This window comes from Halichoerus grypus, chromosome 6 (assembly GCF_964656455.1).
Source record: "Halichoerus grypus chromosome 6, mHalGry1.hap1.1, whole genome shotgun sequence".
NCBI classification, from domain to species: domain Eukaryota; kingdom Metazoa; phylum Chordata; class Mammalia; order Carnivora; family Phocidae; genus Halichoerus; species Halichoerus grypus.
Window position 1 is genome coordinate 37,985,636 of NC_135717.1, and position 26,839 is coordinate 38,012,474.

The 26,839-nt window shown below is 48.4% G+C and overlaps 2 protein-coding genes and 1 long non-coding RNA gene across 4 annotated transcripts in view; 2 read left to right on the plus strand and 1 right to left on the minus strand.

The window, feature by feature from the left end:
* LOC118534641 (zinc finger protein 75D) overlaps nucleotides 1-13,280 on the minus strand; it is a 33,110-nt gene extending 19,830 nt beyond the window's left edge. Inside the window, exons 1-7 of one of the 2 annotated variants that reach the window (XM_078074918.1) lie at nucleotides 12,087-13,280; nucleotides 10,946-11,138; nucleotides 9,967-10,058; nucleotides 9,391-9,517; nucleotides 8,323-8,414; nucleotides 7,931-8,057; nucleotides 5,692-5,802 (exon numbers count right to left, since the gene is read on the minus strand). In XM_078074918.1, coding sequence (XP_077931044.1) covers nucleotides 5,692-5,802; nucleotides 7,931-8,057; nucleotides 8,323-8,414; nucleotides 9,391-9,517; nucleotides 9,967-10,058; nucleotides 10,946-11,138; nucleotides 12,087-12,206 — 862 coding nt within the window. In that variant the 5' untranslated portion in view covers nucleotides 12,207-13,280. Of the gene's footprint in view, nucleotides 1-4,790; nucleotides 5,527-5,691; nucleotides 5,803-7,930; nucleotides 8,058-8,322; nucleotides 8,415-9,390; nucleotides 9,518-9,966; nucleotides 10,059-10,945; nucleotides 11,139-12,086 lie in introns of those variants that run through there. The other variant, XM_078074917.1, reaches the window with a different exon arrangement.
* A 105-nt stretch (nucleotides 13,281-13,385) lies between these two features.
* Nucleotides 13,386-26,839, plus strand: part of LOC118534687 (uncharacterized) — a 32,588-nt gene continuing 19,134 nt past the window's right edge. The window contains exon 1 of the long non-coding RNA XR_013448935.1: nucleotides 13,386-13,825. This is a non-coding gene — a long non-coding RNA (uncharacterized LOC118534687). The remainder of the gene's footprint in view (nucleotides 13,826-26,839) is intronic.
* LOC144382300 (uncharacterized) lies at nucleotides 21,619-22,801 on the plus strand (the record flags this gene model as incomplete). The annotated part of the gene is given in 2 exon segments (XM_078074934.1): nucleotides 21,619-22,341; nucleotides 22,343-22,801. Coding segments are annotated over 2 exon segments (948 nt in total), but the record flags the coding sequence as incomplete, so codon positions are not given.

A 26,839-nucleotide genomic window follows, 5' to 3' on the forward strand; every position in this document is an offset into this window, starting at 1 on the left:
AATATTAAAGATCCTTCACTTTTTTTCTTCTAATGCCCTGACACTGTTCAGTTGTTCATAAACATGGTGGGAAAATACTTAGTGTGAAAATTATAATACCAGAAATCTATCATTTGTTTAAAAAAATTCAACAGTAAGCTTTATTATTAAGTTTTCCCTTAAAGGTGCAGAGTATTTAAATACTATAAAGCTTGCTGTTTTGTGTTAGTGCCAAGATCAGTGCAACTCCAAAGTCATCGTCCTGCTGTGATGGAAGTGAGAAGCAACTCTGACAGTTTAGCTAAATCTGAAATTCAGCGTGCTTGATCCCTCTCATGAGAGATGGGGTGACTGCTTTAAAGTGAAGTGCAGGCGTTCTCAGATGTGGTGGGTCGGGTGGGTCACAGGAGAAAAGCCTCAAAAACGTTGGGCTGCAGAAAACATTTCACAATAGCCTGGTACCACTGCCCACTGGGGAATTCACACATGCAGGAAACACTGCACATAAGCCACACGGCAGACGCTTCAAGAGTACTCCAGCCTTGCTCCCCACTAAACCCACACAAGAAAGAAATGATAAAGGTGACAAACGTGGACAAGATTTAGTAACAATAATACACTTTTGTCCAAATACGTTTTGCAAACAACCCTGGAAACACAAGGTGTGAACAAAGGCTCAGCCTTCCTACTTGAGAGCACTCCAGAGACTCCATTCAGGTGAGAACCCACAGAAGCAATGTGAGCCCTTCAGCAAAGAATCCACTCTAAGCAACAGAGGGTAAAACCCAGAGAGGAAAGTAACAGGCGGTCTTGACCCATTACATCAGAGTGCAACTGGCCAGGAAATGCAGAGGGTGGTCAGTAAACTCCTGTCTGTGGAGTGACTCAAATGAATGTTTAGAAAATCCTTTACGGAATTCAAACCTTCTGTGTTATCCCAACTGTCCAGCTGGATCGAAAAGGCTGCTTAGCATTCCTGCTCTCAAGCTTTCCAGGGGAATTAGACACTCTTCTCATGGTTCCAAAAGTTGATCAACCCTAGCACTTTTAGTTTGATTCCAAGCTCTCCTCCTGTGCTTCCCCTCCAGCTAAGACAGTGGAGGTTCTCAAGATCAGCTTGAGGTTCCAGATGCAGTCTGCTTAAGGGTGGGGAGAACTCTGGGTCTGGCACAGTTCCCACACTGTGGCCACTTAGCACAGTGCAGAGAGGATTTCAGGGTTACACTGGTCACTGTTCCAGTTCTCGGAACCAAGCTTGGAGCCACTGTAAGGCTGCTATCTGAACCACCTGAAATGAAGCACCTTCTGGTTTGTCCTAGAATCATTTGGTTATAAAAGACATTTCTGAGAACTTTAATACTAACGTTTCAGGCTAAACTTACGGTTGTGTGTTGTACTTCATCTCTAAACCAAGCCTAAATAGGGGCGCCTGAGTGGCTCAGTAGGTTAAGCGGCTACCTTCGGCTCAGGTCATGATCCCAGGGTCCTGGCATCCAGCCCCACATCGGGCTCCCGGCTCCCTGCTCAGCAGGCAGTCTGCTTCTCCCTCGGCCCCTTCCCCTGCTCATGCTTGCACTCTCGCACTCTCTCTCTCTGAAATAATATTATCTTTAACAAAAAAGAAACCAAGCCTAAATAGATTTTGATTTTATGTTGCATTTTTGGTAGTCTGCTCTCATCCCTTTGACAGGCTACAGAAATTCCTTCTTCCAATGTCCACATGTCTACCCCCTAATTTCCAAGCATGAGTTGTGGAACATTGTACTGCTGGTTCTTGGCTATGCAGACATTCCCAACAGAGGCTTCTCACTCCTCAACTGCAATGTCCTGCTCCTGCTTTCCTGCATGACCTTCCTCCCAACTACCACCTCTTAGTCCAAGAGGGCAGTCCCCTTCCTCTCTACACTGATCAGGACAAATCTGCTTCTGCCCTATGTCCTGTTTCTGAGGCCAACTCGCAGAAGGTATGAGAGGGGTAGTTAACAAACGAATGCTTAAAGTCTACTGCACTCACAGGAGGAAAAAAAGGTAACCCCTACCCTCTCTGTAGCCCACTGATCAATAGAAACACATCTTTATGTACAAAAGCAGTGGAGCACAGAGGGAGAGCAAGAGAAGGGGAATGAAGCCAGAGAGGGGGCGATGGTTGCTTTGTCCACTTGAAAAACTAACCAACCTGGACTTGTCTCAGGTAAAAAAATCTGTCCTTCTTTCCTATCACCTAGTCTTGTAAGCTCCTCAGTGTGCCTATCAGTGTTACAGGAGCTCAGTGGAGCATCTACAGGAAGGCAGATCTCTTCTGAGGGCTAAAGTCCACGCGGACTGACACAGAAAGGGTTCCAGAGCTCTAGTAGAATAGCTGTGTCTATGTAGACAGGCCAGGTTATGCTGCAGAAACACACAACACCAATATCTCAATAGTTTAACAGAAGTTTATTTCTCATTCCCATAAAGTCCATCACAGGTCTGGGGGACTTTCCAGGACAATGGCTCTCCATGGAGGGGGGAGGTGGGGAGGAGGGCTCAGCATTCCAGACTACTTTGACCTTGTGGCCCCAGTTTCTGCTGGACTTTTATGACTGAGGCAGGAAGGACACCACAGAGTCTTGCACAAACAAAGGCTTCAGCCCAGAAGTGGGGCTTCTGCTCACAACCCATTACCTTCAACTATCTCATGAGACCCTAAACTGCAAGCAGAAAACTATAACCAGTCTTCTTTATACTCTTCACTAGACTATAAGTCCTGTGAGGGTCTATCTTTAGCTCTTTTATTCACCACTATATTCTCAGTCTAGACGAAACAGTTCCTGGGCACGTAAAAGGCCCCCATGAAATTGAATGAATGTAGCACCAGGAAGATGTCCACATGTATCCTGGGATGAGACAGAGTACCCGAAGCCTAAGGATGAGGGTGATGGGTAAAAGCTATGCAGACGAAAGCTTTTAAAGTTGGCTGTGCCTAAGAAATAATACTTGATATTGTTCATCTTCGGGAAGAAAACAAAATCCTGCTGAGAGCACCAGATCCACAGCTCAGGTGACTTACACCATAAAGTACTGAGGCCAAGGACCAAATCAACTGAGCAACATCACCACCAGCAGTGCACAACTCCTGAAAGGAGCTGAAAATAGCCATAAACACAACTGCTTTCTTACTGCAGTCAGTCTGCCCAGCACATCACTGGGGAACAGGGGAAAGGGAAGCAAATGCACACTGATTGAGCATCTACCACTGGCCAAGCTGTGAGGTGCCTTTCATTCATCAATCCCTATAGTCCCTAGAATAACCCTGAGTTGAAACAGTTTTCTCTCTTTCACAGAACACATGGAGACCTAAGTGTTTTGGGAACCAATCAAGCCACAAGAACGTTTTGTAAGTTAGAAGTAGATACAACACAATGTCATTCAGCCTGGTCCTGCAGGGATAACGTACACACCCTGCTAACCCTGCCTTCAGACCTCCCTGATGCAGCTAGCTGGCAGCCAACGGACCCACTGGCAATAGGGTCTTGAACAAGTCCCGTATCTGAGCCTTAACTTCATCGTTTATAAGGTATTTGGGAGAAATCATTTAACCCCCTTCAACCCCCTTCTTGATACAACCTAAAAGCTCTAACAGGAACACATGTCACTGCTGTAGGTAGGAGTTCTAAGAAGATCCACAGCCCGGAGAGATGTTCAGCCATCTATATCATTTATCAGCTAAGGCTGTTGTTAAATGCTGTGTAGAGACAGGCAGACCCTGCCTGCTTAATAATAGTTTACAGTGTAAGACAACCAACGTGAACGTAGAGTCACCCATCCTCGTCCACCACTCAGCATTAGTTCCCAAACCTTTCCTCTTGGGAACCCAATCTTTTGCCACACCCAGTGAACCACATCCTGCCTGCAGCACACACTCCAGTTTTGAAACAACCCTCTTTGTTCTTATAAATGAAAGCCAAATTAAAAAGCCAGCAAACAAAAACCTGATTTGATCCTGAACTTCCATAAATATCCATTTAGGTCCCAGTAAAGTGCTAATATTTATGGTTGACACTGAGGGGAGAAAATGTCGTTTCTTTTATTGCAGACAATCTTCTTTACATGTAATACATAATCCATGGCTAAAAATTCCAACCCGTTTCCATATGATCTTGATGTTTTCCTCTATCAAACACCACCAATGAGAGGTGTAAGTTACTACAGTTACTTCTTGCAGATTCTCTAGTGGTGAAGTAAACAGCATTTCATCACAGTAAAAATGGTGCTAAAAGGAATCAAGAGCTAAAATGTTCAAGAATGAACTCAAATGATATCCAACTTGGGGAACAGTGTCCAATGACAAAGGAGAGGAAGAAAATCCAATTTGGTTTTTGGAAAACTTAACAGACCTCATTTTTGTGTCACAGGGCTCTTGAAATTGGTAAGCCTACTACCCTGAAGGCAATGGTATCCAATTAAACATGCAGGTTATTCTTTCTTGTTTTGGAAGACCATGCTACAAATGTTTCTATCATGTTTAAAGTGGCTGGAAGATCAATGTAAAACCAACAATATGATGATCACAGAAGACTGACTAATTCATGGATGTATTTGCTATTTGAAGCTGAATTTGCTAATTGCCAAGCATAATCATGAAATAGTACATTCTCTACTCAGAATGTTCTTTGAACACCTTTCTTGCTAGGAATTCCCTTAAGTTTTATTAGTAATACTGTAATTAGTACAGAACTAATGCACCCCCTGCAGAGTCAACCTTGATTCCTTTCTGAGAAACATGTTTATATCCCCAAATTTTCCATTGATGAATTATTCATGCTTCATAATTTTGTATTTTTCATAAACCTGAGGGTTAAGCTCTACTTGGTGAATTTCTTCAGACTTAGGACACTGGATAGGCTTCTGTTCAGTGGTGGCATTTCTGTTTTTAAGAAGGCTGGACTGCCTGCTAAAGTTTCTCATGCTTATGCTACATGTGGGTTCTCCGGTGTTTACTAAGGTGGGAATTCTGACTGAATTTCTTTCCACATACATAACACATAAAGGGTTTCTCTCCAGTGTGAGTTCTTTGGTGTGTACGGAGATTTGAATTTTGACTGAAGCTTTTCCCACACCAGGAGCATTTATATGGTTTTATTCCTTGGTGTATTGTTATGTGCTTATTAAGATCTGATTTCCCTCTAAAGCTCTTACCACAATGTTGACATTTATACGGCTTCACTTCTGTGTGAATTTTTTTGTGTTTAGTAAGATCAGAGGTAAGTCTGAAGTTTTTCCTGCACTCCTGGCATGTAAAAGGCTTCTCTACTGCACGGGCTTTCTTGTGAAGATCCATAAGTCTCTGCAGCTCTTCTTCCCAGATTGAAAGTTCCTTTGTTTGATTAACTGGAAACTCTTGATGCCACTTCCCCATCCTGTGTGATTCACCATGATTTTCTTTGCCTGTTGTTTTCTGGGGAACTTTCACTCGGGTCTTTTTTGATACTATGTCTCCTGGTGCTTGTATTTCTAAGTCAGAAAGACACACAGGCTGATGGTTTTCAATGTCAGTTTTGACCTTTAACCCTGTGGGAATAAACATAACAATCAGCCAACTGTATAGCAAAGCAAAACTACAGGAATGGAGAGAAAAATCCAATGATTACTGATTCACAAAATATAGATATGCAGAATTTGAAATGCTAAGGTTGCTATCAAGGCACATTTGTCCTCTTCCCATGGTATATTTACCTGTAGGCAGCCCTCCAGGGCTGTTCTTGAACTCCAAGGGCCCTTGAATCCATGGCTCTTCCCCTTGCTCTAGATAGGAGATCACTTTAGGTTTGGGGAGCACAAATAGTGCTGTGAAATGGAAAAAAGGAGGTCAAGGACTGGCAACTCAACAACTGTCCACCAACTCCACACTATTTCAGGAAGAGCAAAGGACAGTTTACAGTACATTACCCAATGGTCAAATGGGTGGACTCTCCTATCCAGTTTCAGGATTATACTATACTCCATTTGTGGGTGGATACACAACGTAGAGATGGAGAAATAAACCTAAGCTGGACCCATGTAGAGGATAAAGGGCATGGGAATCCATCTACAATGCCCCTCTTCTGCCACCAAGATTACCCTATATTTGAACAATGTTGAACCAAACCCCAGAGTCGGCAGGGAATACAGGTTAGTCCTATTAATTCCTTAGGATTAGCCCAAGTCTAGCAGAGCAAGGTGAAGATCAGTGGGCTGCATATCATATGCACTAGTGATTCCTGTGATGACAACAATAACTTTTTACTTAGCTTTTTTTTTTTTTTTTAGAATACATTTATTTATTTTTAGAGAGAGACAGTGCAAGCACAGGTGTACAAGCACACAAGTGGGGGGAGGGGCAGAGGAAGAGAATCTTCAAGTAGACTCCCCTCAGGGTGCGGAGCCCAACAAAGGGTTTGATCTAAAACTCATAAGATTGTGACCCTAGCTGAAATCAAGAGTCAAAGGTTTAACCAACTGAGCCACCCAGGTGCTCCTACTTTTTACTTAGCCTTTAAGCACCACACACTGGACTAGGAAAGATTCCTCCCACTCCTATAGTTCACTGGTTCTTGTCCAGATGGAAGAAACAGACCAGAATTACTTAATGAAACTTTTCTAAATATACATCGCCAAGTTGGGGAAGTATTCATCACTCATTCATTCAAACAATATGTACTGACTGGCTATAATGTGCCAGGAACTCTCTTTGGGCTAATGATATAGTGGTGATTAAGCCAAAGCACCCTGATCTCATGGGATCTCACCTTCTGGTGGGACGAGACAACCAAACAGCAATAAATAAAGTTGTCAGCACGTAATAAATATTTTGAAGAAAACTAAGGCAGGATAACTCAGCATTTAAGGTTCTGTTTCTCTGGGGGCGCCTGGGTGGCTCAGTCGTTAAGCATCTGCCTTCGGCTCAGGTCATGATCCCAGGGTCCTGGGATCAAGCCCCGCATCGGGCTCCCTGCTCAGCGGGAAGCCTGCTTCTCCCTCTCCCTCTACTTGTGTTCCCTCTCTCGCTGTCTCTCTGTCAAATAAATAAATAAAATCTTATATAAAAAAAAAAAGATTCTGTTTCTCTGAAGCTATTTTAGATGAGGTAGTATGGAAGGCCTCTTTGAAAAACTGATATTGCAGCAGGAATGTGAAAGTGAGAGTTCTGCCATGTGGCAGAAAAGTGTGCCAGGTAGAGGAAAGGGCAAAGTAGAAATGACCATGGCAAGTTCAAGAAACAGAAACATCAGAGAGGCTCAAGAGGACTGAGCAAGGGCACAAGTGGCAGCAGATGAGCGCAGGGTGGTGAGTAGGGTCAGACCCTGGAAGACCCTAAGCACTTCAGTAAGGTGTGGATTTTATTCTGAATGTGATGAGAAGTCATCATAAGGTTTGAAATGGGAAATGTCACGATTTGACCAGTTTTTAAAAGCGTCTGGCTGCTGTGTGGAAAACAGGGAGGGAGGGCAAGAGGCAGGGGCACCAGTCAGAAAGTACCCAGGTCAGTCTGGTTAGACATGCTGCTGGCTTAAGCCAGGACGCTAACAGAACAAGGAGATGAGACATGGCTGCACTCAGGCTACACTGTGAAGGTGGAACCAAAAGGACAGTGATGCATTACAATGGGGTAGGACAGCAAGATCACAGTAAAGGATGACTGTATATTCCTTCCTCTTAGCTACTGGGTGAATGCTCTTTACTGAGAAGAGGGCTCTATGAGAACAGATTTGGGGAAGGAGAAAAAATAAATCAAGAAATCTACATAGCATATGGAGTGTGCACCTGGACAAAGCTCCCCAGTTGATCTGGATACACCTTTCCCCTGTCCACACACCATCTAGTTGAGAAGCAACCCGTTACTGGAACACAACCTCTCAGAGCACTACATTCCCAGTAAGCAGAGAACATGACAGATTACTCAACTTCCACCCAATGGGAGAGGGAGATTCTTTACCTAGAGAGATGACAGTCTCACAGTTTTCCCGCATTACATCATTGTAGAGGGCCTCCTGAGTGGGATCCAGTAACTCCCATTCTTCCTGGGAAAAATACATGGCCACTTCCTCAAATGTCAACAAGCTCTAAAGAAGACAATGGGCTTCAGCTCAGTACTCGCACTACAGAAGCAACACTACCATCTGGCCCATGGTAGACCCTGGGCATTCAAGGAATTAATAGCACATTTTTTTTTAAATGCAAAATGGAAAGAAGCAAGGGATCATCAACAGCCTAGGAGGTGCCCAGTTCCCCAGGGAGAACACTGGGACTAATATGCCTGTGAGCTGGGCAGTGGGGTCCTGGGGAGCAGGGATAGACAGCCCTCAATAGCTGGATTGCACAGCTCACCTGGGACTCAGGCAAGACGAACTCAGGTGCCACTGTCCAGTCTTTGGTGTTTGTCTTCTCAGAAAAGGCTAGGATCTGGTGAACAGGCACAGCTGTGGGTAGAAAAGAGCCAGCAAAAATTTCTGTCACTTCAGTCTATGAACATCCTTACCTCATTTCTAAAATATAGAAGATCCTGTTTCTTTTAGTACATATGGGACATGTTTACAAATGTTAAGTGATATCTAGTAGTGGCCTTCTCACAGTAAACAAGAATCGAGTATCTAATAACCCCCAAAATCATTCTCCAGTTGACTGTCTTCAGTTTTCATGTAGTCAGTAAAAGGAAATCTTACTTTTTCTTATATTATATAAAATGTTTTGAGTTCGGCAAAAATCAGGGGTGTTTAAAAATGTAGAACTCAAAGTCAATGTGCCAGTTGAAGAAATGGAAAGGTAGAAATTAGCTTGGTGAGTTCAAGCAACAGCAAAATCAGTGTGGATAGAGAAGACCGAACAAAGACACCAGTGGAAAAAGACAAGGGCAGGAAGGTGAGTAGCAGACCAATCTTATAGGCTCCTGGGTAACTCAGTAAGGAATACGGATTTTATTCTGAATGTGTGAGAAGACATCCTAAGATTTACAGCACAGAAATTTCATGATTTGATCAGGACATTAAAATAATAAAAGGATGAGACACGGTTGCACTCTGCCTACACTATGAAGGTGGAGCCAAATGGACAGTGATGCATTAGTAGTGGGTTGTGATGGCAAGATTATGCCTAAGGATGACTGTATTTTTCTGGTGTGACAGATTGGATAAATGATGGTACCTTGTATGGGAATGGGAAAGGTAAAAAAAGAGCAGATTTGGAGGGGAGGAAGGGATCAAGAATTTTAGGACAAGAAATGACCATGTGCACCTGGACAAAGCTCCCCAGGTGATCTGGATACACCTTTTCCTGTCCACATACCATCTAGGTGAGAAGCAACCTGTTATCGGAACACAGCCTCAGAGGAAAACATTCCCAGTAAGCAGAGAATATGACAGATTACTCAACTTCTACCCAATGCGAGGGATTCTTTACCTAGAGAGATGACAGTCTCATAGTTTTCCCGCATTACATCATTGTAGAGAGCCTTCTGAGTGGGATCCAGTAACTCCCATTCTTCCTGGGAAAAATACATGGCCACTTCTTCAAATGTCAACAAGCTCTAAAGAAGACAATGGGCTTCAGCTCAGTACTCGCACTACAGAAGCAGCCCTACCATCTGGCCCATGGTAGACCCTGGGCACTGCAGGAATTAATAACACCTTTTCTTTTTTTTAAGGATTTTTAAAAATATTTATTTATTAGACAGAGAGAAAGAGAGAGATAGCAAAAGAGAGCACGAGCAGGGGGGTGGGGATGGAGAGGGAGAAGCACGCAGGGCCTGATCCCAGGACTCTGGGATCATTATCTGAGCCTAAGGCAGTTGCCCAACCAACTGAGCCACCTAGGCGACCCACTTTTTTTTTTTTTTTTTTAAGTGAGAAGGCAAAAAGGAAAAAAGCAAGGGATTCCCCGGGGAGAACACTGGGGCTAAGATGCCTGTGAGCTGAGCAGTGTGGGTCCTGGGCAGCAGGAAAAGACAGCCCTCAATAGCTGGATTGCACAGCTCACCTGGGACTCAGGCAAGAGGAGCTCAGGTGCCATTGTCCAGTCTTTGGTATTTGTCTTCTCAGAAAAGGCTAGGATCTGGTGAACAGGCATAGCTGTGGGTAGAAAAGAGCCAGAGGAAATTTCTCTCACTTCTTTGAATATTCTGACCCTATTTCTAAAATACAGACAATACCAATTCTTTCATCAGAGACAGGATACATTTGCAAGTATGTATGGTGTTTAAAGTAGCCTTCTCATCACAAATAAGAGCCAAATTATCAACTGACACCTAGAATAGGTTCCACGATTTTCAGGAGTGACTTAATGAAAGAAAAACCCTTTTTAGTTTCCTCTGATGAAATAAATTGTTCTCAATTAGGCAAAAGTCATACATATTTAAAAAATGAAGTACTTAGGAAATCCACTGTATAATAAAAGATAGGACCTTTTTATCATTTTTTTCTTTTCTTTTTTTTTTTTTTTTAAAGATTTTATTTATTTATTCATGAGAGACAGAGAGAGAGGCAGAGGGAGAAGCAGGCTCCCTGCGGAGTAGGGAGCCCGATGCGGGACTCGATCCCAGGACCCTGGGATCATGACCTGAGCCGAAGGCAGACGCTTAACCGACTGAGCCACCCAGGCGTCCCTCATTTTTTTCTTGATACATAATTGTGTTCATATTCTGCCACTGATAACCCATTTCTGATCTTAATTTCTTCTGTATTTTATAAGAATGAGATGGCTCCTATTATCTCCAGTTTTCTAAAGAAGAGCTCATGGTCTTACTACCAGAGCTCAGTGGTATAGATACTGCTGTATCACAGGCCAATGTCCAACTTCACCCACAACTGGTCTACTCTACTGACACCTGGGGACCATGATAATTGCTAACGTGTCTGTTTATAGATCTACACTGCTCAACATATAGAAAATACAACATTCTGATAGCACAAATTCCTATCAGTTCCTAGGAAATAATAATTATCATGTCCTGCCCTACCTGTCTCACATACAGGCTCAGTTTCCTTACGAGAATTCCAGCTCAGTTGTTCTTGCAGCGCCTGGTGTATAGTCCAAAATTCATCATGGGACATGTCCACTGGCTGTGACTCTGATGCCTTCCTCTTGAAGCCTGTGACATCTACAGTTTGTCTGAAGAGCACGCCCTCTTTTCCAAGCTCTTGGTTTGCAACCTAGAAATAAATAATCTTCATCTATTAACAGATAACTTACTTTTGGTTAGGGCGTTGGTGGTAGAAAGAGGAAAAACCTGAGTACAGATGGTAGGAAGTATGAAACACTAAGAAAAATGACTGAGAGACGAAAGGAGATATTGGGCCACCAATTTCCCACAAGGTATTAACTACAAAACCTAGGGGGAAAAAAAGTTGTGGCAACTGCTAGCTCTCAGACACAGTTGCTCCCACCCATCTGCATGCAGCAAAGCACAGACTAGCAGGGTTGCATAGATTACGTATACTCGTGCTGTCTTGACAGGTTTTCTCCTTGACTTAGAACCTTCCCTTAGTGGTTTCCTGTCTTCTACTTTTCACCCATTACCATCTTTTTGGCAACTGAGACCATGTATGGCCTGGAATAAAATCAATAAAAGGATCTTCTTACTAAAACACTGACAGCAGAAAAAGGTGCACATCAGTAAGAAAGTCACATGAACGCAGGGCCTGATCCCAGGACTCTGGGATCATTATCTGAGCCTAAGGCAGTTGCCCAACCAACTGAGCCACCTAGGCGACCCACTTTTTTTTTTTTTTTTTTAAGTGAGAAGGCAAAAAGGAAAAAAGCAAGGGATTCCCCGGGGAGAACACTGGGGCTAAGATGCCTGTGAGCTGGGCAGTGTGGGTCCTGGGCAGCAGGAAAAGACAGCCCTCAATAGCTGGATATACTACCCACTACTCATAATGGGTGAAAAATGCACGGAAAATTCCTGCCTTGCTTTCATTTTATTATTTTTTTTAATTTGACCTTTTTTTTTTTTTAAAAGATTTTATCTATTTATCTGAGAGAGAGAGAGAGGGAGAGAGAGAGAGCAAGAGAGAGGGGAGGGTCAGAGGGAGAAGCAGACTCCCCGATGAGCAGGGAGCCTGACAGGGGGTTCAATCTCAAAAGCCTGAGATCATGACCTGGCCCAAGGCAGCCACATAACCGACTGAGCCACCCAGGTGCCCCTGCTTTCCTTTTAAAGAATCCACTGCCAGACCCTTTCTTCTTCTCTTATCCACTTGAAATAAGGCACAGCGCATTGATAGACAAATGCCCACTGAGGACTTGGCCTTTGCAAAAATAATGATTCAAGAAAGGTTAGACAGTTGAGAACATTTACACCCTCTGGATGCAAGGAGCCTGGGGATTATCCAAAGACTTCATTGCTGTGCTTCCTATGCCAGCTTCCCCATACCAAGGGAGACCAGGAGAATATTCTGAGTTCCTCTTAAATTTTAACGTGTCATCCCAGTCTTCTGTCTCTAGTAAGGGGGTCCAACTTCTCTGACCCTTCATCCTCTTGTGAAGACGGAAACCCTCAGTGCGTGGAACATTCCAGATTCTCCTTTTCACTCTACGAATACTGGCAGGAGAGCTGGGACACGGAAGTGAGACCAGAGAAGAAGGGAAGTAACTAGGGAAAAAGCAGTCCTATTCTTCTCAGACAGCATCCCCGGATTAAGTAACTAGATGCTCAACACTCTTGTTTGACACTTCCCTGCAAGAAGCATAAAGGGCACCGTGCACAAGATCCATTCCTGTGTTTTTAAATCTCTTTACTTGACCCAGAAAAATCACAGCTGATCTTTGCTTACAAAACGTTTATCCACAGGCCAAGTCGCAAAGGAGGAGAGAAGGAGAGTTGGTGGTGTTGAGAGTGACCCTTCGGCCCACCTTCCCTTTCTTCGACGCTCATTTAGACCTCGAGGCGAGACTGAGGAGAGTCCCGGGACCTCGCTTTCCCTGGCGTGAGCCCGCAGGAACGGCACCCAAAGTCGACCAGGATGCCACGGTATTCCCAAACGGCCGGCCGCCGGCTGCCAGCAGGCTCAGCGGGCACCGGGACGCTTGCCGTGCTTGGGTACCAGCAAAGGCTGACGTCTCCGAGGCTGCACCGCCCGGGTCCCCGGCGCGCGGCAACACCGGCCAGCGAGGCCCCGACGCCGGCTGCGCAAAGGCGGACAACAGGATGGCCTCCGGAGCCTGACGGCGGGGCTTCCAGAAATGGTTCCGCCGTCAGGCGGCGCCGCCCGGCCTGGAAACACCGCGGTCCACGGACAATGGCGGCCAGGCTCCCTCGGGACCTCCGCGGCCGACGCCGCTCCCCCTGCCACCCGCTCACCTGCAGGCCGCCGCCCTCCGCCCCGCGGCGGGCCCCGCCCCGTGCAAGACCGTCCTCAGCACCGGCCCTCAGGCCCGCGTCGCTGCCCGGGCCCCAACCAACACCGCGCTCCGGCCGGAAGCGGACTGACGCCCTTCCGGGGAGGGGCTTCGAGCAGCCGTGCCGCGGGCCGCGGCCTCGCGGAGGCAAAGCGGCTTTCCGCCGGGTGCCGCCCTGGCGGCCGGAAAGAGTTAATGCTACCGAGTGTCCCGTTTCCCGCCGCGGCCTAGAGGGGCCTGCGCGGCTCGGCGAGCTGCTGTCGCCGCCTCGCGTCCCGGCTCCGGGAGGCGCTGCGCGACCGGCTGGTACCTGCGTGGCTTTCGGGCGGCTGGCTGCGCCTAATCCCCCGAGCCCCGCCCGGCGAGGGGGCCGCCCCTGCGCGCGCGGGGCCCTCGGTCTTCCTGGGGCTTGCGTCCCGGTCGGGATCGGCGGCCCCCGAGGGCTTGTTCCCTCCTCTGGGCCGCGCGTCCCTCACAGCGATCACGTTTTCCTGGTGAGGTAGGTTTCAGCCGCTGAGACGGGCCCCATTTGTAGTGTCCTTGACAGGGACATGGAGGCGCGGCTCGGCCCGGGTCCCACGAGCGACGGGCGGCGGCCCCTAGTATGGGATTTAGGTCCCCTGCAGTCTTGGCTCCCGCTCCGTCCGCCACGGCATGCTCCCTGGATGATGGGAACCCCCTTTCCATCTTGTGTCCCCTGCAGTCTCTGCCAGAGTTCGTGAACCCTGCTTCTCAGGATCCGGGCATTTCGGGTTGTCGGCGTCTCCTTCCTAATCATCAGGGCTCTCCTAGCGTCAGCCTTCGCCAGGCAACGGGTTACTTACTAGGTCCACTACGTGCAGGCAGGGCTAGAGTGCACAGGTCAAAGTCTTTGCTGCAAGGAATCTGGCCAAAGGACCGGGGCATTTTCGTGACCGTCAGTAGTTACACAGGCTAGGAAGAGCTCGGGAGGCCTAGGCTGAGCGCTGCGGGAGTCCAAGGAAGTCAGAGTTGACTTATGGTTGGGGAAATGGTCAAATACCTTGAACCTGGTCTGTCCGCACCACGGAGTGGGGCCACATCCACGCAGAGGGAAAGCTGGAAAAGATTGGGGTGTGAGAAGATCCGCCATACGTTTTCACTAAGTGTGATCGGGCTACATTTGGAGGAAGACTTAACAGTGAGAAAATAAGTTCTAGTAGCCCTCTCACGGGGTGCGTTGCATGGCAGTGAAGAGACTGCATTTAATAAAAGTAAATCCTGGAGCATCGCCGGAGGCTTTCTGAGGGAGCTTCTTTCCAGGGCAGTTCATCTGGAAGTAAGGTGAAGGTGGGAATGAAAATGGGAGACCAGTACCAGGCCATTATATTACTTTTGCTTTTAGGTGGAATCCTGTTATGCTTCTCTGATCCTTTCTCAAAGGATTAAACACGGGAGATAAGAATAAGCATCTGCCTAAGTCACTTGAATAGGTTTCAGAGCAGGTTCATTTCCTTGGAATCCGAGTCAGGTTGAGACTTAAGTTTCTTCAAAAGCAATTCTTTCCAGGCTTCCAGAAGCAGAGGACAGTAGTGCTCTTAGCATTGAGATCCTCACCATCAGGCCCAAGGCTGAGCATATACTTGGAACTTTACTAAAGTGAACAAATGAATTTTTGCCAGTGGTGCCCTTGCATGGTACTGGAGGGCCTGATCATAACATGGGTACAGAGGTGTTTGGGGGAGAAAAAGTGGGAAAAGAGACCCTGTGAAAGCAAGAAGAAGGCACAAACTGAATAGTGAATGAGGGCCAGTAATGATTTTTTAGTTTGAAGTCTGTGCCAGAGTTCCTTTCCCTTGCTGTGGAGCCCACCATCATCCCCCGCCAGGGGAATGTGATTTTGAAATCACATTCCCCTGCCTTGGTACTGCTTGAAAAATGATGAAATGTACAGCTGGGAAGCGATGACAGCAAAGACCTGCACTTAGTTTTCTGAGTTACCACACAACTGCAGTAGCGGGCTGAGTGGCTTTGCTGCGTGACTGGCTGGAGTTAACAGTGCTGCTACTGACTAACCAATTCTTGCTTTTTTCTTTTTCCATTTATATTAGTTATCACTGAATAATTCCCTTAGTTATGACTGCCTTTTAGAAAGCTGCTTGATCTTAGTCTGTATTTGCACCACACCCTATTCACAATCATATTCTTTCATGATCCCCTCCATGCTTCATAATCTCTTGAGATCGGGATGTGCATGAGTGAGCAGTGTCTAGTAATGGTGAGGAAGCAGCGGCTCTTGGTGAGGATATACAAAGTACGTCTGGGCGACAGGTGAGGAAGGGCATTCAGAACCTGGTGAGTTTCATTATGAAGAACTAAGTGAGAAGCACTAGAATCTGGCTAGTGGAGAGGAGCCAAGTTGAGAAATGCACAGTAGCCCTCTGTCACCCACCAGAAACTATGAGCTAGCTTGGGGTGGTCCCCTGCCCTTCGTCTATGGGGAGAATTTCTCATTTGCTACAATAACATAGACACTGATATATTCAGTGAATGTTTAGGGTCCCTAATACAAATGTAAAACCTCAGAATAGCTCCCAACAGAAGGCCAGGGAAAGGACGACTATCCCTCACCCAGGGAATCAGGAAAATTAGAGTTGGTGAATTAAAATCCAGTGTCTCTTGTGGAAAGGTTCCTTGAGTGCAGATGCCATGTGCTATACACAAAATAATGTTGTATTAGAGCTGCTCCTGCTGCCAGGATTAAGGGGTCAGTATGGGATAGTGATGAGTTTCACAAAGTATGCACTTGTCCAGTTAGGGACTAGGTCTGACATCTGGTCAGTGCGACGATCTTGTACATTTTGGGAGAAGGGAGGTGTGACAGGCACAGGAGAAGGAACATGGCTTTGGTTGTGGGAGATCGGTGGGAAGAAAGCAACTGAGATCCCAATCCCAAGTCTGGGAGAGGCACAGAGTAAAGGAGGAGTGTGGGTCAGAGGGACGCTGTAGACTGAGCGCCTCTGTGCTCAACAGGAAGCAGCTCACTGGGTGCGGAGACTGCATGACTGGAACGGGAGATGCCGGTGTCCCCAGTGAGGAGGCAGACATGTCCTCGGGCAGCAGGGGGAAGAGTGGTGTTGACATAATGTGGAGAAGGCAGAGCTGTGTGGTGGGGACACATTAGGGTCCAAGCTGAGGAGGTTCATGAAGGATCCGTGAGGTTGGGATAATTAATAACACCTAGGAGGGAGCGCAGAAGGGCAAGCAGCAGCACATGTATGGAGTTAGAGACTGGACAGGTGAATAGCGGGAGCCCCTACATGCTGGTAGGCATCCTGCTCCAGGCCCCCTTGCCCTCTCTCTGTGGGGACGGTCTCTCCCTTGTGGCCCCCACCATTTCAGAGCCAAGATCTTAACAGGAATGTAAGGGTTAAAAGAGCTACCTGAAACCTGTCTGGGATGTGAAGGGCAGAGCAAGAAGTAGAGGTGAGCAAGAAGTGGAGGTGACAGGGAGCAGTGCAGGTTGGTAGCATGTGTCAGGACGCCCAGCTGCCTCTCCCTACCACCCCTCGGTCACTAAGGACCAGTTAGAAGCTTGGGACGTAAGGGATGCAGGTGGCTCTGAGAGACACAAGTAGCTCTGAGGAGCCTGCCATGTGCCACGTATTGGTTGGGGATTTCACAGTGAACATGACAGGCGTGGTCCCTGGCCTGCAGGAGCCTACACTCCATGGGCGAAACAGACAACAGGCAAAGGAAGAAAGCTACTTTGGGATAAGTGCTCTACCGGAATGAGCAGGCTGACGTGCTGGACAAGGACCGCGGGGCACGCAGGAAGCAGGCACGGCCTCTCCAAGGGAAAATTCACAGTACTGTACAATCACCACTTCTACCCAGTTCCAAAACATTTTCACCCCCAAAAAGGAAACCCTGTACCAATTAGGAAGTTACTCCTCATTCTCTTTCGATTTGCATTTTCTGTGAATTCTAGAAAGGGTATCCTGCAACACATGACTTGCCGGCCTTCCCTCATTGAGCAGGTTTCAAGGCTGTATTACTACTTCGTTCCTTTTAATGTCTGAATGATCCATTGCAGGGACAGACTTTATACATGTCTTCCAGTGAAACACTGTGGCTGCATACATTTAAAGACAGCCCACAGCCACTGCTGCCTTTTATGGCTGCCTTTTATGCTTAATTGAAAGCTTCCATTATAGGGTGCTCAGTAACTTTTATTTATTTTTAGAATCTTACTTATCTAAGTAACCTTGACACCCGACATGGGGCTCGAACTGACAACCTCAAGATCGAGAGTCACATGCTCTTCTGACTGAGCCAGCCAGGCATGCCTGCTCTGTAACCTTTAAAAGTCAGCTCTTGTGTCACCTGGGTTCCTCAGTTGGTTAAGCGGGTGCCTTCGGCTCAGTTCATGATCCCAGGGTCCTGGGATCGAGCCCCGCATTGGGCTCCCTGCTCAGCAGGGAGCCTGCTTCTCCCTCTCCCTCTTTCTGCTACACCGCTGCTTGTGCTCTCTCTCTGTCAAATAAATAAATTAAAAATCTTAAAAAAAAAAAGTCAGCTCTTTATTTAATCCAAATTCTATAGGAAAATATGACATGTTCACACTGTGTATGTTGGCTAACTTCTGTTGATGAAGTGGAAAATTGTCTAAGAGGTGTATTTGCTGTAATGTTTTCTACAGATGAAACAATCAGTATGTCAGTATAAATCTTAGCATTTACTTCTTTTTAGTCCCTGGGAACATCACGGCTCTCTAGTGTGGGGTTTCTGAGGCTTTGGGGTTGACTGTGAAGGGGGGCAGGACTCACCGTGTGCCCAGTTCCACTCCTGCTGCTCACCCTGGTTTCGGGCTGTTCAGATCCCTAGTACTGTAAACTCCTCAGAATCACAGACTTGTGTGTGTCCCCTGAGGTTCCGTTAATAAGTCAAAAAAATGAACCCCTTCCTTACTAGAATTCTTGCAGATGGATTTCTGGGACAGAATATATTATGCTGGCCTGAAAAAAATGAAAGGCTTGAGTTACTGTGGTATTTTTAGGACTACTAGGGTCATCTCTGGGTGGTGGGGCTGGAGCTTTATCTATAATGTGCATAGGAAACATTTTTTTTCTATAATGGGCATATACTACTTTAGAATGAAGCAAGTCTTTTTTTAAATAAACAGCTATTATGCCAGCAATCTGCCGAAAGGAGCTTCTCGCCACCCAGGGGCCACTGGCGCTGGCTCAGACGTACCTGGGGGGCATGTTCGGGCACATCCCCAGAGCTTCAGATACAGTGGGTGCAGGTGGGGCCCAGGAATATGCGTTTGTGACACGTTACCAGCGCGGCTGGCCTGTGACCCCACTCAGCCCCTGCTCTGTGGCAGCCGCCCTCCACCAGAGGCCGTTTTCTCCTCAGCCTGGCTGATGGCGCAGGCCCCCAGGAACCTTTCCCAGAAAAGGGGTCTTCGAGACCAGGAGACTGTGTGCTGGGCAGCTGGGGCCCAGGTGAGCTGTGCTTGATGCCCGTTGTCTCCCGAGGTTCCCATTTCACTCTTCGCCCCAAGCCCCTTCTTACCAGGGATGTTAGAAAGATCATGAGGTCCATCCACTGGCCGTCCCTTGCATTGCTGTCTGTCCATCTGGCGTCTCCACATGGCTCTGTGCTCACCCTGGTGCTTCCCTCGGAGGCCTGACCTCCCTGCCTTGCTTTGCCCGCATCTGGTGCCAGTGGTCCTGTCTCTGCCCCACGCCAGGCTGGAGCGGTGCTACTTGATAGGCAGCAGCAGCCCCCGGTGTTGTTACAGGGACCAGTCACGTGTGAGGACAGAGCCATATCCCTCTGTCAGGAAGGACAGACACTCTATGGCCCTACACAGAGGGCCCTCTACAGGGGCATCACTCAGAAGAATGACGAAGATCACTCTCTGCGTAAGGATGCCCCTTCCCTCAGGGCCAGACTGTCTGTGTTCCTTTGTTCAGAGAGAGACGCAGACCGGAAGACCCGAGAAAGGAGGAGACAGACAGAGGCAGTGGAGACTGTTGGGTGGAGGGAGGGAGATAAAGACGAAGAGTCTGAGAGCAGGCACGACACACAGAGACTGCAAGAAAGGGAAAGCGAGACACCAGAGGGCTCAGGACAGGGTGGACAGCACGTGTGACAGCGAGCGGGAACAAGGGAGGGGCGAGACATGGAAAGCAGTGGGGACAGAGTGTGGCAGGTAGAGCATGGCACTGGGGGACAGCCCGCAGCGAGGGAGACACGGCCTGTGGGAAGGGCGACGCGAACGCACATGTGCTCACGCACACAGCGGAGACCGACCTGAGGGGCAGCGGGCACTCGAACGGCGCCAGTGTGCTTGTGTGCCCAGGCCTTGGGGGGCAGCGGGCCCGTTCAGAGCGTCAGACCATTAGAGCACTCCCTCAGGGATACCCCCACCGCGGACACAGGCGAGCATCACACTTACCGTGAATCGGCTCTTAGGACAAATGAGTGGGATTCAGGATAAAGAGAAACAAAAGGGCAGCTTTGGTAAATATTCCACAGCCCCTTCTCTGTCAGAGAGGGAGCCCACAGAGGTCGGAGAAGGGGCCCGGGCGGATGGTGCAGCCGGGGATGAGCAGGACGTCCGGGATCCTGGCCGGGAAGGTAGGAGATGTGACCTGCCAGTCTTGTTCCCACACAGAGTTGGTGGAGCTCTTGGCTCTGACAGCCAAGGGACAGGGACATCCCCCCAGTGGCCATCAGCCCAGCCATCAAGAGGGAGCTGCCTCTGCCGCTGGCGTGCTCACTGCCCTGATGGACGGCCTGGCACGGGCCCGGGAGGCCGGCTCTCGGTGTGGAGGCTTTCCCCTTGCCCTTCAGAGCCCAGGTCCGCATCCGCCAGCCTCCTTCACGGAGTACGTGGCGTTTTTCCTGTGCAGCTCCCTTCCTCGGCTTCCTCAGGCTGCCATAGGCTCCGGCCCAGACTCTCTCCCCTGCCCTCCTGCTCCAGCACCACCCTCCTTTCCTGGCCTGAGCGTGTGCTGGCCACGTTGTGGTAACACGCTTTCCTCTCATTTCAGCCAAGCTCAGGGCAGCCTGTTGTTACTCAGCTGCCGGCGGCAAGGCCATCAAGAGTTGAGGTGAAGCCTGGAGACAGACTGGCAGATGACACAGAGCTGGCCTCTCGGCCTCAGACGTGTCACTATCTGAACATCCAAAAAGAGACAGTATGGGGCGCCTGGGTGGCTGAGTCAGTTAAGCGTCTGCCTTCGGCTCAGGTTGTGATCCCCGGGTCCTGGGATCCAGCCCCGTGTCAGGATCCCTGCTCAGCGGGTAGCCTGCTTCTCCCTCTCCCTCTGCCTGCTGCTCTGCCTACTTGTGCACACACTCTCTCGGGGTCAAATAAATAAATAAAATCTATTTTAAAAAAAGAGAGATGGTATAGGACAGTAGGTGGAATCTAGGAGCAATTTTCCCTTGAGCACAGGGTTTGGAGCTTGAAAGTACTACAATCGGAGAATGAAACTAGGCTAGTACTTAGCAGAAAGCTGAATCCCGTGAGGAATTCCATTTAAGGGGTGTCTGGGTGGCTTAGGTGGTTAAGCATCTGCTTTTGGCTCAGGTCATGATCCCGGGGTCCTGGGATTGAGCTCCCTGCTTAGTGGGGAACCTGTTTCTCCCTATCCCTCCCTGGTGCACACATTTGCTTTCTCTCTTTCTCCAATAAATAAGTAAGATCTTTTTAAAAAAAGAAAGAGGGAGGGCGCCTGGGTGGCTCAGTTGGTTAAGCAACTGCCTTCGGCTCAGGTCATGATCCTGGAGTCCCGGGATCGAGTCCCACATCGGGCTCCCTGCTTAGCAGGGAGTCTGCTTCTCCCTCTGACCCTCCCCCCTCTTGTGCTCTCTCTCTCTCTCTCATTCTCTCTCTCTCAAATAAACAAATAAAATCTTAAAAAAAGAAAGAAAGAGGGCACCTGGGTGGCTCAGTCGGTTGAGCGTCTGCCTTTGGTTCGGGTCATGATCCCGGCGTCCTGGGATCGAGTCATGCATAGGGCTCCCCACTCTGCGGGGAGCCTGCTTCTCCCTCTGCCTGCCGCTCCACCTGCTTTCTCTCTTTGTCAAATAAATAAATAAAATCTTTAAAAAAAGAAAAAAGAAAAAGAAAAGAAAGAGACAGTATAGAACAGTAGGTGGAATCTAGGAGTTTTTTTCCCCATGACCACAGGGTTTGGAGCTTGAATATACAACAACTGGAAAATGAAATGAGGCTATTACTCAGCAGAAGGCTAAATCCCCTGAAGAATTCCATTTAGGTATTTCTCCCTTATGGTGCTTTAACTGTAACTTTCCTCATTGTTCTGTTCTTTCTCCATACTCCCGTGTCTTTCTGTTCCCTCCGGTCTTGAGATCAAGAACAAAACTAAAACAGAGAATCAGAAATGGGATGATTCAGGGCAAGCAGAAGTGAAGAAGGCCCTATGGAGAAAGTCTAGTGAAATTTTTTGGCACCCCGAGCCCAAGAGAGGCCAGAAGGGTGAGCCTGAGCCAAGAGGGCAACGTAGACGTTCTCCAGGGGAGCATGCGGGGAGACCCCCGTCCCAGGACAAGAGGAGTCAGCAGACTCTCCGTGCTGGGGAGAACGCCTGTGCGCGTGTCCCGAGTGGGGGAGACTACTCTCAGGGCTCTCCCTGTCACCACCAGCCAGTCCCCAAAGTGGAAAAAACATCTAAGTGCCAGCAGTGTGGGAAAAGCTTTAGCCAAGGTTCTTACCTCATTCAGCAACAGAGAATCCACACAGGAGAGAAGCCTCACAAGTGCAGTGAATGTGGGAAAGGCTTCAGTGAGCGTTCCAACCTCATTGCCCACCTAAGGATGCACACGGGGGAGAGACCCTACTGCTGTGGGGAATGTGGGAAAAGCTTCAACCAGAGCTCCAGCCTCATTGTCCACCAGAGGACCCACACCGGCGAGAAGCCTTATCAGTGCACTGTCTGTGGGAAGAGACTCAACAACAGCTCCCAGTTCAGCGCTCACTGGCGAGCCTACACTGGGCAGAGCCCCCCCTCCGCCCCACGCGCACTGTGGGAAAAGCTTCAACAACGGCGCCCACGGCTGTGCCCACCAGAAGACACACACTGGGGAGAAGCCGTACAAGTGCCCTCGGAGTGAGAAAAGCTTCCCCAAGAATCCCGTCCTCATCCACCATCAGGGGGCACACAGAAGACACACTCACACCCCAAGAAGGGACACATGCTGCGAGGGTGTAGGAAAGCCAACAGATAATTCCCTAGTTTGAGTCTCTCCTGGAGCTCCATCGGCTTGTGGAGGCTTCTGCCAGCCAGTCCGTGGCTCAGCAAGAGACCTACAAGTGGATCTCAAGAACCACAGCGGGACTAGGAATCAGCATTAGAGTGCTGAGCTCTCTTTATTTCTTTTTTTTTTTTTTTTTAGACTTTATTTATTTATTTGAGAGAGAGAATGAGATAAAGTATGGGGGGGGAGGGTCAGAGGGAGAAGCAGACTCCCTGCTGAGCAGGGAGCCCAATGCAGGACTCGATCCCAGGACTCCAGGATCATGACCTGAGCCGAAGGCAATCGCTTAACCAACTGAGCCACCCAGGTGCCCCCTGAGCTCTCTTTCTAGGTCTGCCTGTGACCCCCAGTCCTGTGTCACCGTGGACTTCCATCTGCTTTGAGCACAGGATCCAAAGTCCTGCCAGGAAACTAGGGTAACCTTGTTCTGAAAAGAGAATGGGTGGCTAGTGGCCTGGGAACTGTTCCTGGGGCAGGTCAGAGAAGAAATTTTCCGGGCTCATGGGAAGCACATCTAGAAGTGAATGGCCTCGATGTATCCTAAACCAATAATGACCTCTAGGCACCTGCTCTCTGGTACGTCTACCTCAGAGTAGGTCACTGCTCTGTACTCCAGTCACCCAGAAGAGACAGCAAAGCAGGAGGGACAGCTTAAGCCACAGGGTACCACTACTCTAAGTGACTTAATCTCAGAGCAAGTGTGACATCTGGGTTCCTCTTTCTAAGATTTCTCCTTTAGATCACCCCCACCCAGGTTCCTGGTTTCTTGTGTCTTACATTTAATGGTTTCAACAGGTTTATAAGCATTACTATTCCTAATGAAAATAAAGGTGTTTCTCCCTCCACTCTTTTGGCCCTTGGTGCTAATTTTCTGCATTAGAAACTTTATCCTCGGGGCGCCTGGGTGGCTCAGTCATTAAGCATCTGCCTTCAGCTCAGGTCATGATCCCAGGGTCCTGGGATTGAGCCCCACATCAGGCTCCCTGCTCCGCGGGAAGGCTGCTTCTCCCTCTCCTACTCCCCCTGCTTGTGTTCCCTTTCTGGCTGTCTTTCTCTCTGTCAAATAAATAAAACCTTTAAAAAAAAAAAAAAAAGAAAGAAACTTTATCCTCATGCGGAGGCCCACAGGGTCCCAAAATGATCCAAGGGTAGAGCCTGTGGCGGTGGAGAACATACAGAGGAGCAGGAGAATTGGGTTGGGGAGGGTTGCACACTCACTGAGAGGGACATCACAGGTGTAAGGAAAACTCAGGGGTGCAGGAGAAAGGAATGGGGTGTCAAGAGCACTAAAATCCAATCTAAATCATATTAATTCTGAAGAGATATTTAACCTTCTGTGAAATTTCCATGGATAAAACGTGGTAAAAGATGGGCACGTCATCCTGGTTCCTGGCCTGTGCATACAAGCTGTTAGTACCTTGTCTAATTATGGTGAAAGCAAATGTCATGGTCTCTGCTTCAGTCTTTTTGAAGAATTAAACAAGAACAAAGAAAAATGTTCTACTTCAAAACCAAAAAATAAAAGAAATTTTAAAAGTTTTAATTTGGGGGAAGAAAGGTAAGGAAGGCAAGTCCTAAGAATCTATGTCAGTGTTTCCCCCAGTTGAGCCTTGCCCGGGCTCATTTCCCTGCACACACTGTCCCTGAGCATGACCCTCACAACAGCCTAGGCAGGTCAGTTCCCAGAGACCCAGGCTTAACTCTGCTGTACACAGAGGGAAAAAATAACATCTTTCTACAGCCCGCGTGAAGGCAAACAGAGGGGTTTCACTGTGCCATGTCTGGGACAGCTGACTTCACTGGACCTCATGGTGGGAAACAGAGACACAGCCCAGGGTGGATCAGTTAGGGAAGGGCTTTGGATACCCGCTCAAAGAGCTGGATTTGCTTAATGAGGGAACCAGTGGAAGTCAATGGAAACAAGGAATGGAGGTGTCCAGGGAGGCCTCTGTAGCAGGCTCCTCCCACTCCTGGGGTGCCACGGCCAGGGAGTTGGGGGCAACTGCTGACTGCTTGCCTTGTTGGAAGTGGGGGCTGCCTCCACCCTCCAAACTGCTTCATGCTCCAGTCTGCTGGGCAGAGAAAGGAACTCAGCCCAAGCCCAGCCCCTGGGCACCTCTTCTCAGCCTCTCCTGTGAAGGGACTACCCTACCAGCCAGTGCAGGAACAGCCTGGGGAATCCTGGGACCCTCGGCTGGAGTGTGCCCATTTCACTGCTGATCTCATCACACGCAATTCTCTGCTTTCCCTATTTTAGCTCCAGCCTCATAGTCCTGGTATTCATCCTTGGCTGGCTTCCTGGCAGACAGTGAGGACTGAGCAATCATTATTCGTGGAGAACACAGGACCCTAGCAAGTAACCTAAGTCCCTGTAGTAAGTGTCACACCTCCAAGAGTGAACTTTGTGCAGCCCTGCTCTGGCAGATGGAGGATGTGGCTCAGACATGCTCTGTGGATTTGGCCATTCTTTTGGCACCTCTGGAGATTTTGCAGAAGTTTGAGATACACTGAGTATTGCAAGGGTTTCCTGGGAGGCCCAATGGACACTGCTATCACAGGTTAGGTGATGTGCATAGAGATTCAGCGCACGGAGCTGGATTTTGAATGTGGGTCATGTCAATTCCAAAACCTTTAATTACTTCAGTGTTTCACTCCCACAACCTGTCTGGTCAACACTTTCTGTGGAACCTCAGGACACACACCTTCTACTGCATGTTAGTACCATCAGACTAGTCTTGTGGTGCCAGAGACCTGCCCCCCCCCCCCGAGTATGCAGGCACAGCTTAGGATTCCTGTCACACCTACTACCACCAACTCTCCCAGATGTGCCACAGTGCCTGGGGCACCAGAGTAAGAGCTAGGTAGTACAGGAGAGATTAGACATGGCGCCTAAGAAGCTTTTACAGCCTCAAGGTGGAAAAGGCTAAAGGAGAGATCTCATCTGTTACAAGCATGCTTACACAGTCCCTCTTACCATCAAGGTATTATCCATTGGAGGGCATCCATGCTTAGCAACAAGCATTGTCCATTGGAATCCCTGGTTGGATTGGCTTTAGGGTCAAGACTTTATACTCAGATACAGGAAGCAGTAAGCAGACATATCCCATGTGGGCTGCCTTACTCACTGTGGTTTCTGGGGTTGGCCAAGGACGATGGGGCCTCATACACTCACCCACAGTCTCCCTCTCCTTGGCTTCCTAGCCTCTGCTAAAAGCTGGGCTCTCAATCATTTTACCTGTATTTTCCTTCTTTTTCAACTGACAAGCCACCTGACATGTCCAAATGGGGTCTTCTAAGTAGAGATGTGTCCCACACCCGCTTTCCCCCAGGTGGTGTCTTCTGATAGATCACCCCTCTGTCCATGCTGAACTAGCTCCCATATACCTGTTCAGAAAACTTTATCAGTCTATACTAAGATCAGACACTCTCCTTGGGTGACAAAAAGGCACCACAAATGCCCCAAGACACAGACTGGTTCATACATGACCCTGCTCAGAACTATCATGGAATGAGCCTTTTGAGGAGACGACCAGAGGGAACCGTGAAGCCTACATATGGAACTGAGCTGTCTCAACCTGACACCTGCACACCAATTCAGTAGCTCTCTGTTCCCAATTCAGGGCAAGACACAACTACAAGGTCACATCTATGATGTCACAGACAGTGACAAATTCTCATCCCTGATCCTACCTCTCCCATTTCCAGCCTGAGACTCTGATTCTCACCATTTTCTTAAAATAATTGGGTTCCCTTTGAAGGCTCCATGGTCTGAATGTGACTTCTGGCTCTTCTCTTGGGAAAATCTCTGTGCATGGGCTTTGTGGGCTCCAAGAGAAGCTTTGCAAGTCCTCACAGAACTGCAGAATTGCTGGCTCTTCTTGGGAGCACACACACCATCACCTGGCAAAAATACCTTACCTCCCCCAGGCAGATCATCATATGGGCTCAGGGAAGAAAGGTATAGGTATAGACATTGCTGGAGAGCCAGAGCTAAAAACGTAAATGAGGAGTGCGGTATGTGTGGCAGGGCAGAACAGAAGAGTCAGGAACCCAGGGTCACAATGGACAGTGGCAGAGAGCACTTCAGAGTCCTGTCTGCTCAGGGCAGTGCAGGGAGGGCCGTGGCAGCCCCCATGCAGAGCCCTGCAGCTCTGACACCTTGCCGCACTGCTCTCAGCCCCCAGCTGGTCTCACTCTGGCCCTCTCCTGAGCAGAAAATCAGTTACATTAGTCTGTTTGAGGGAGGGGTGTGACC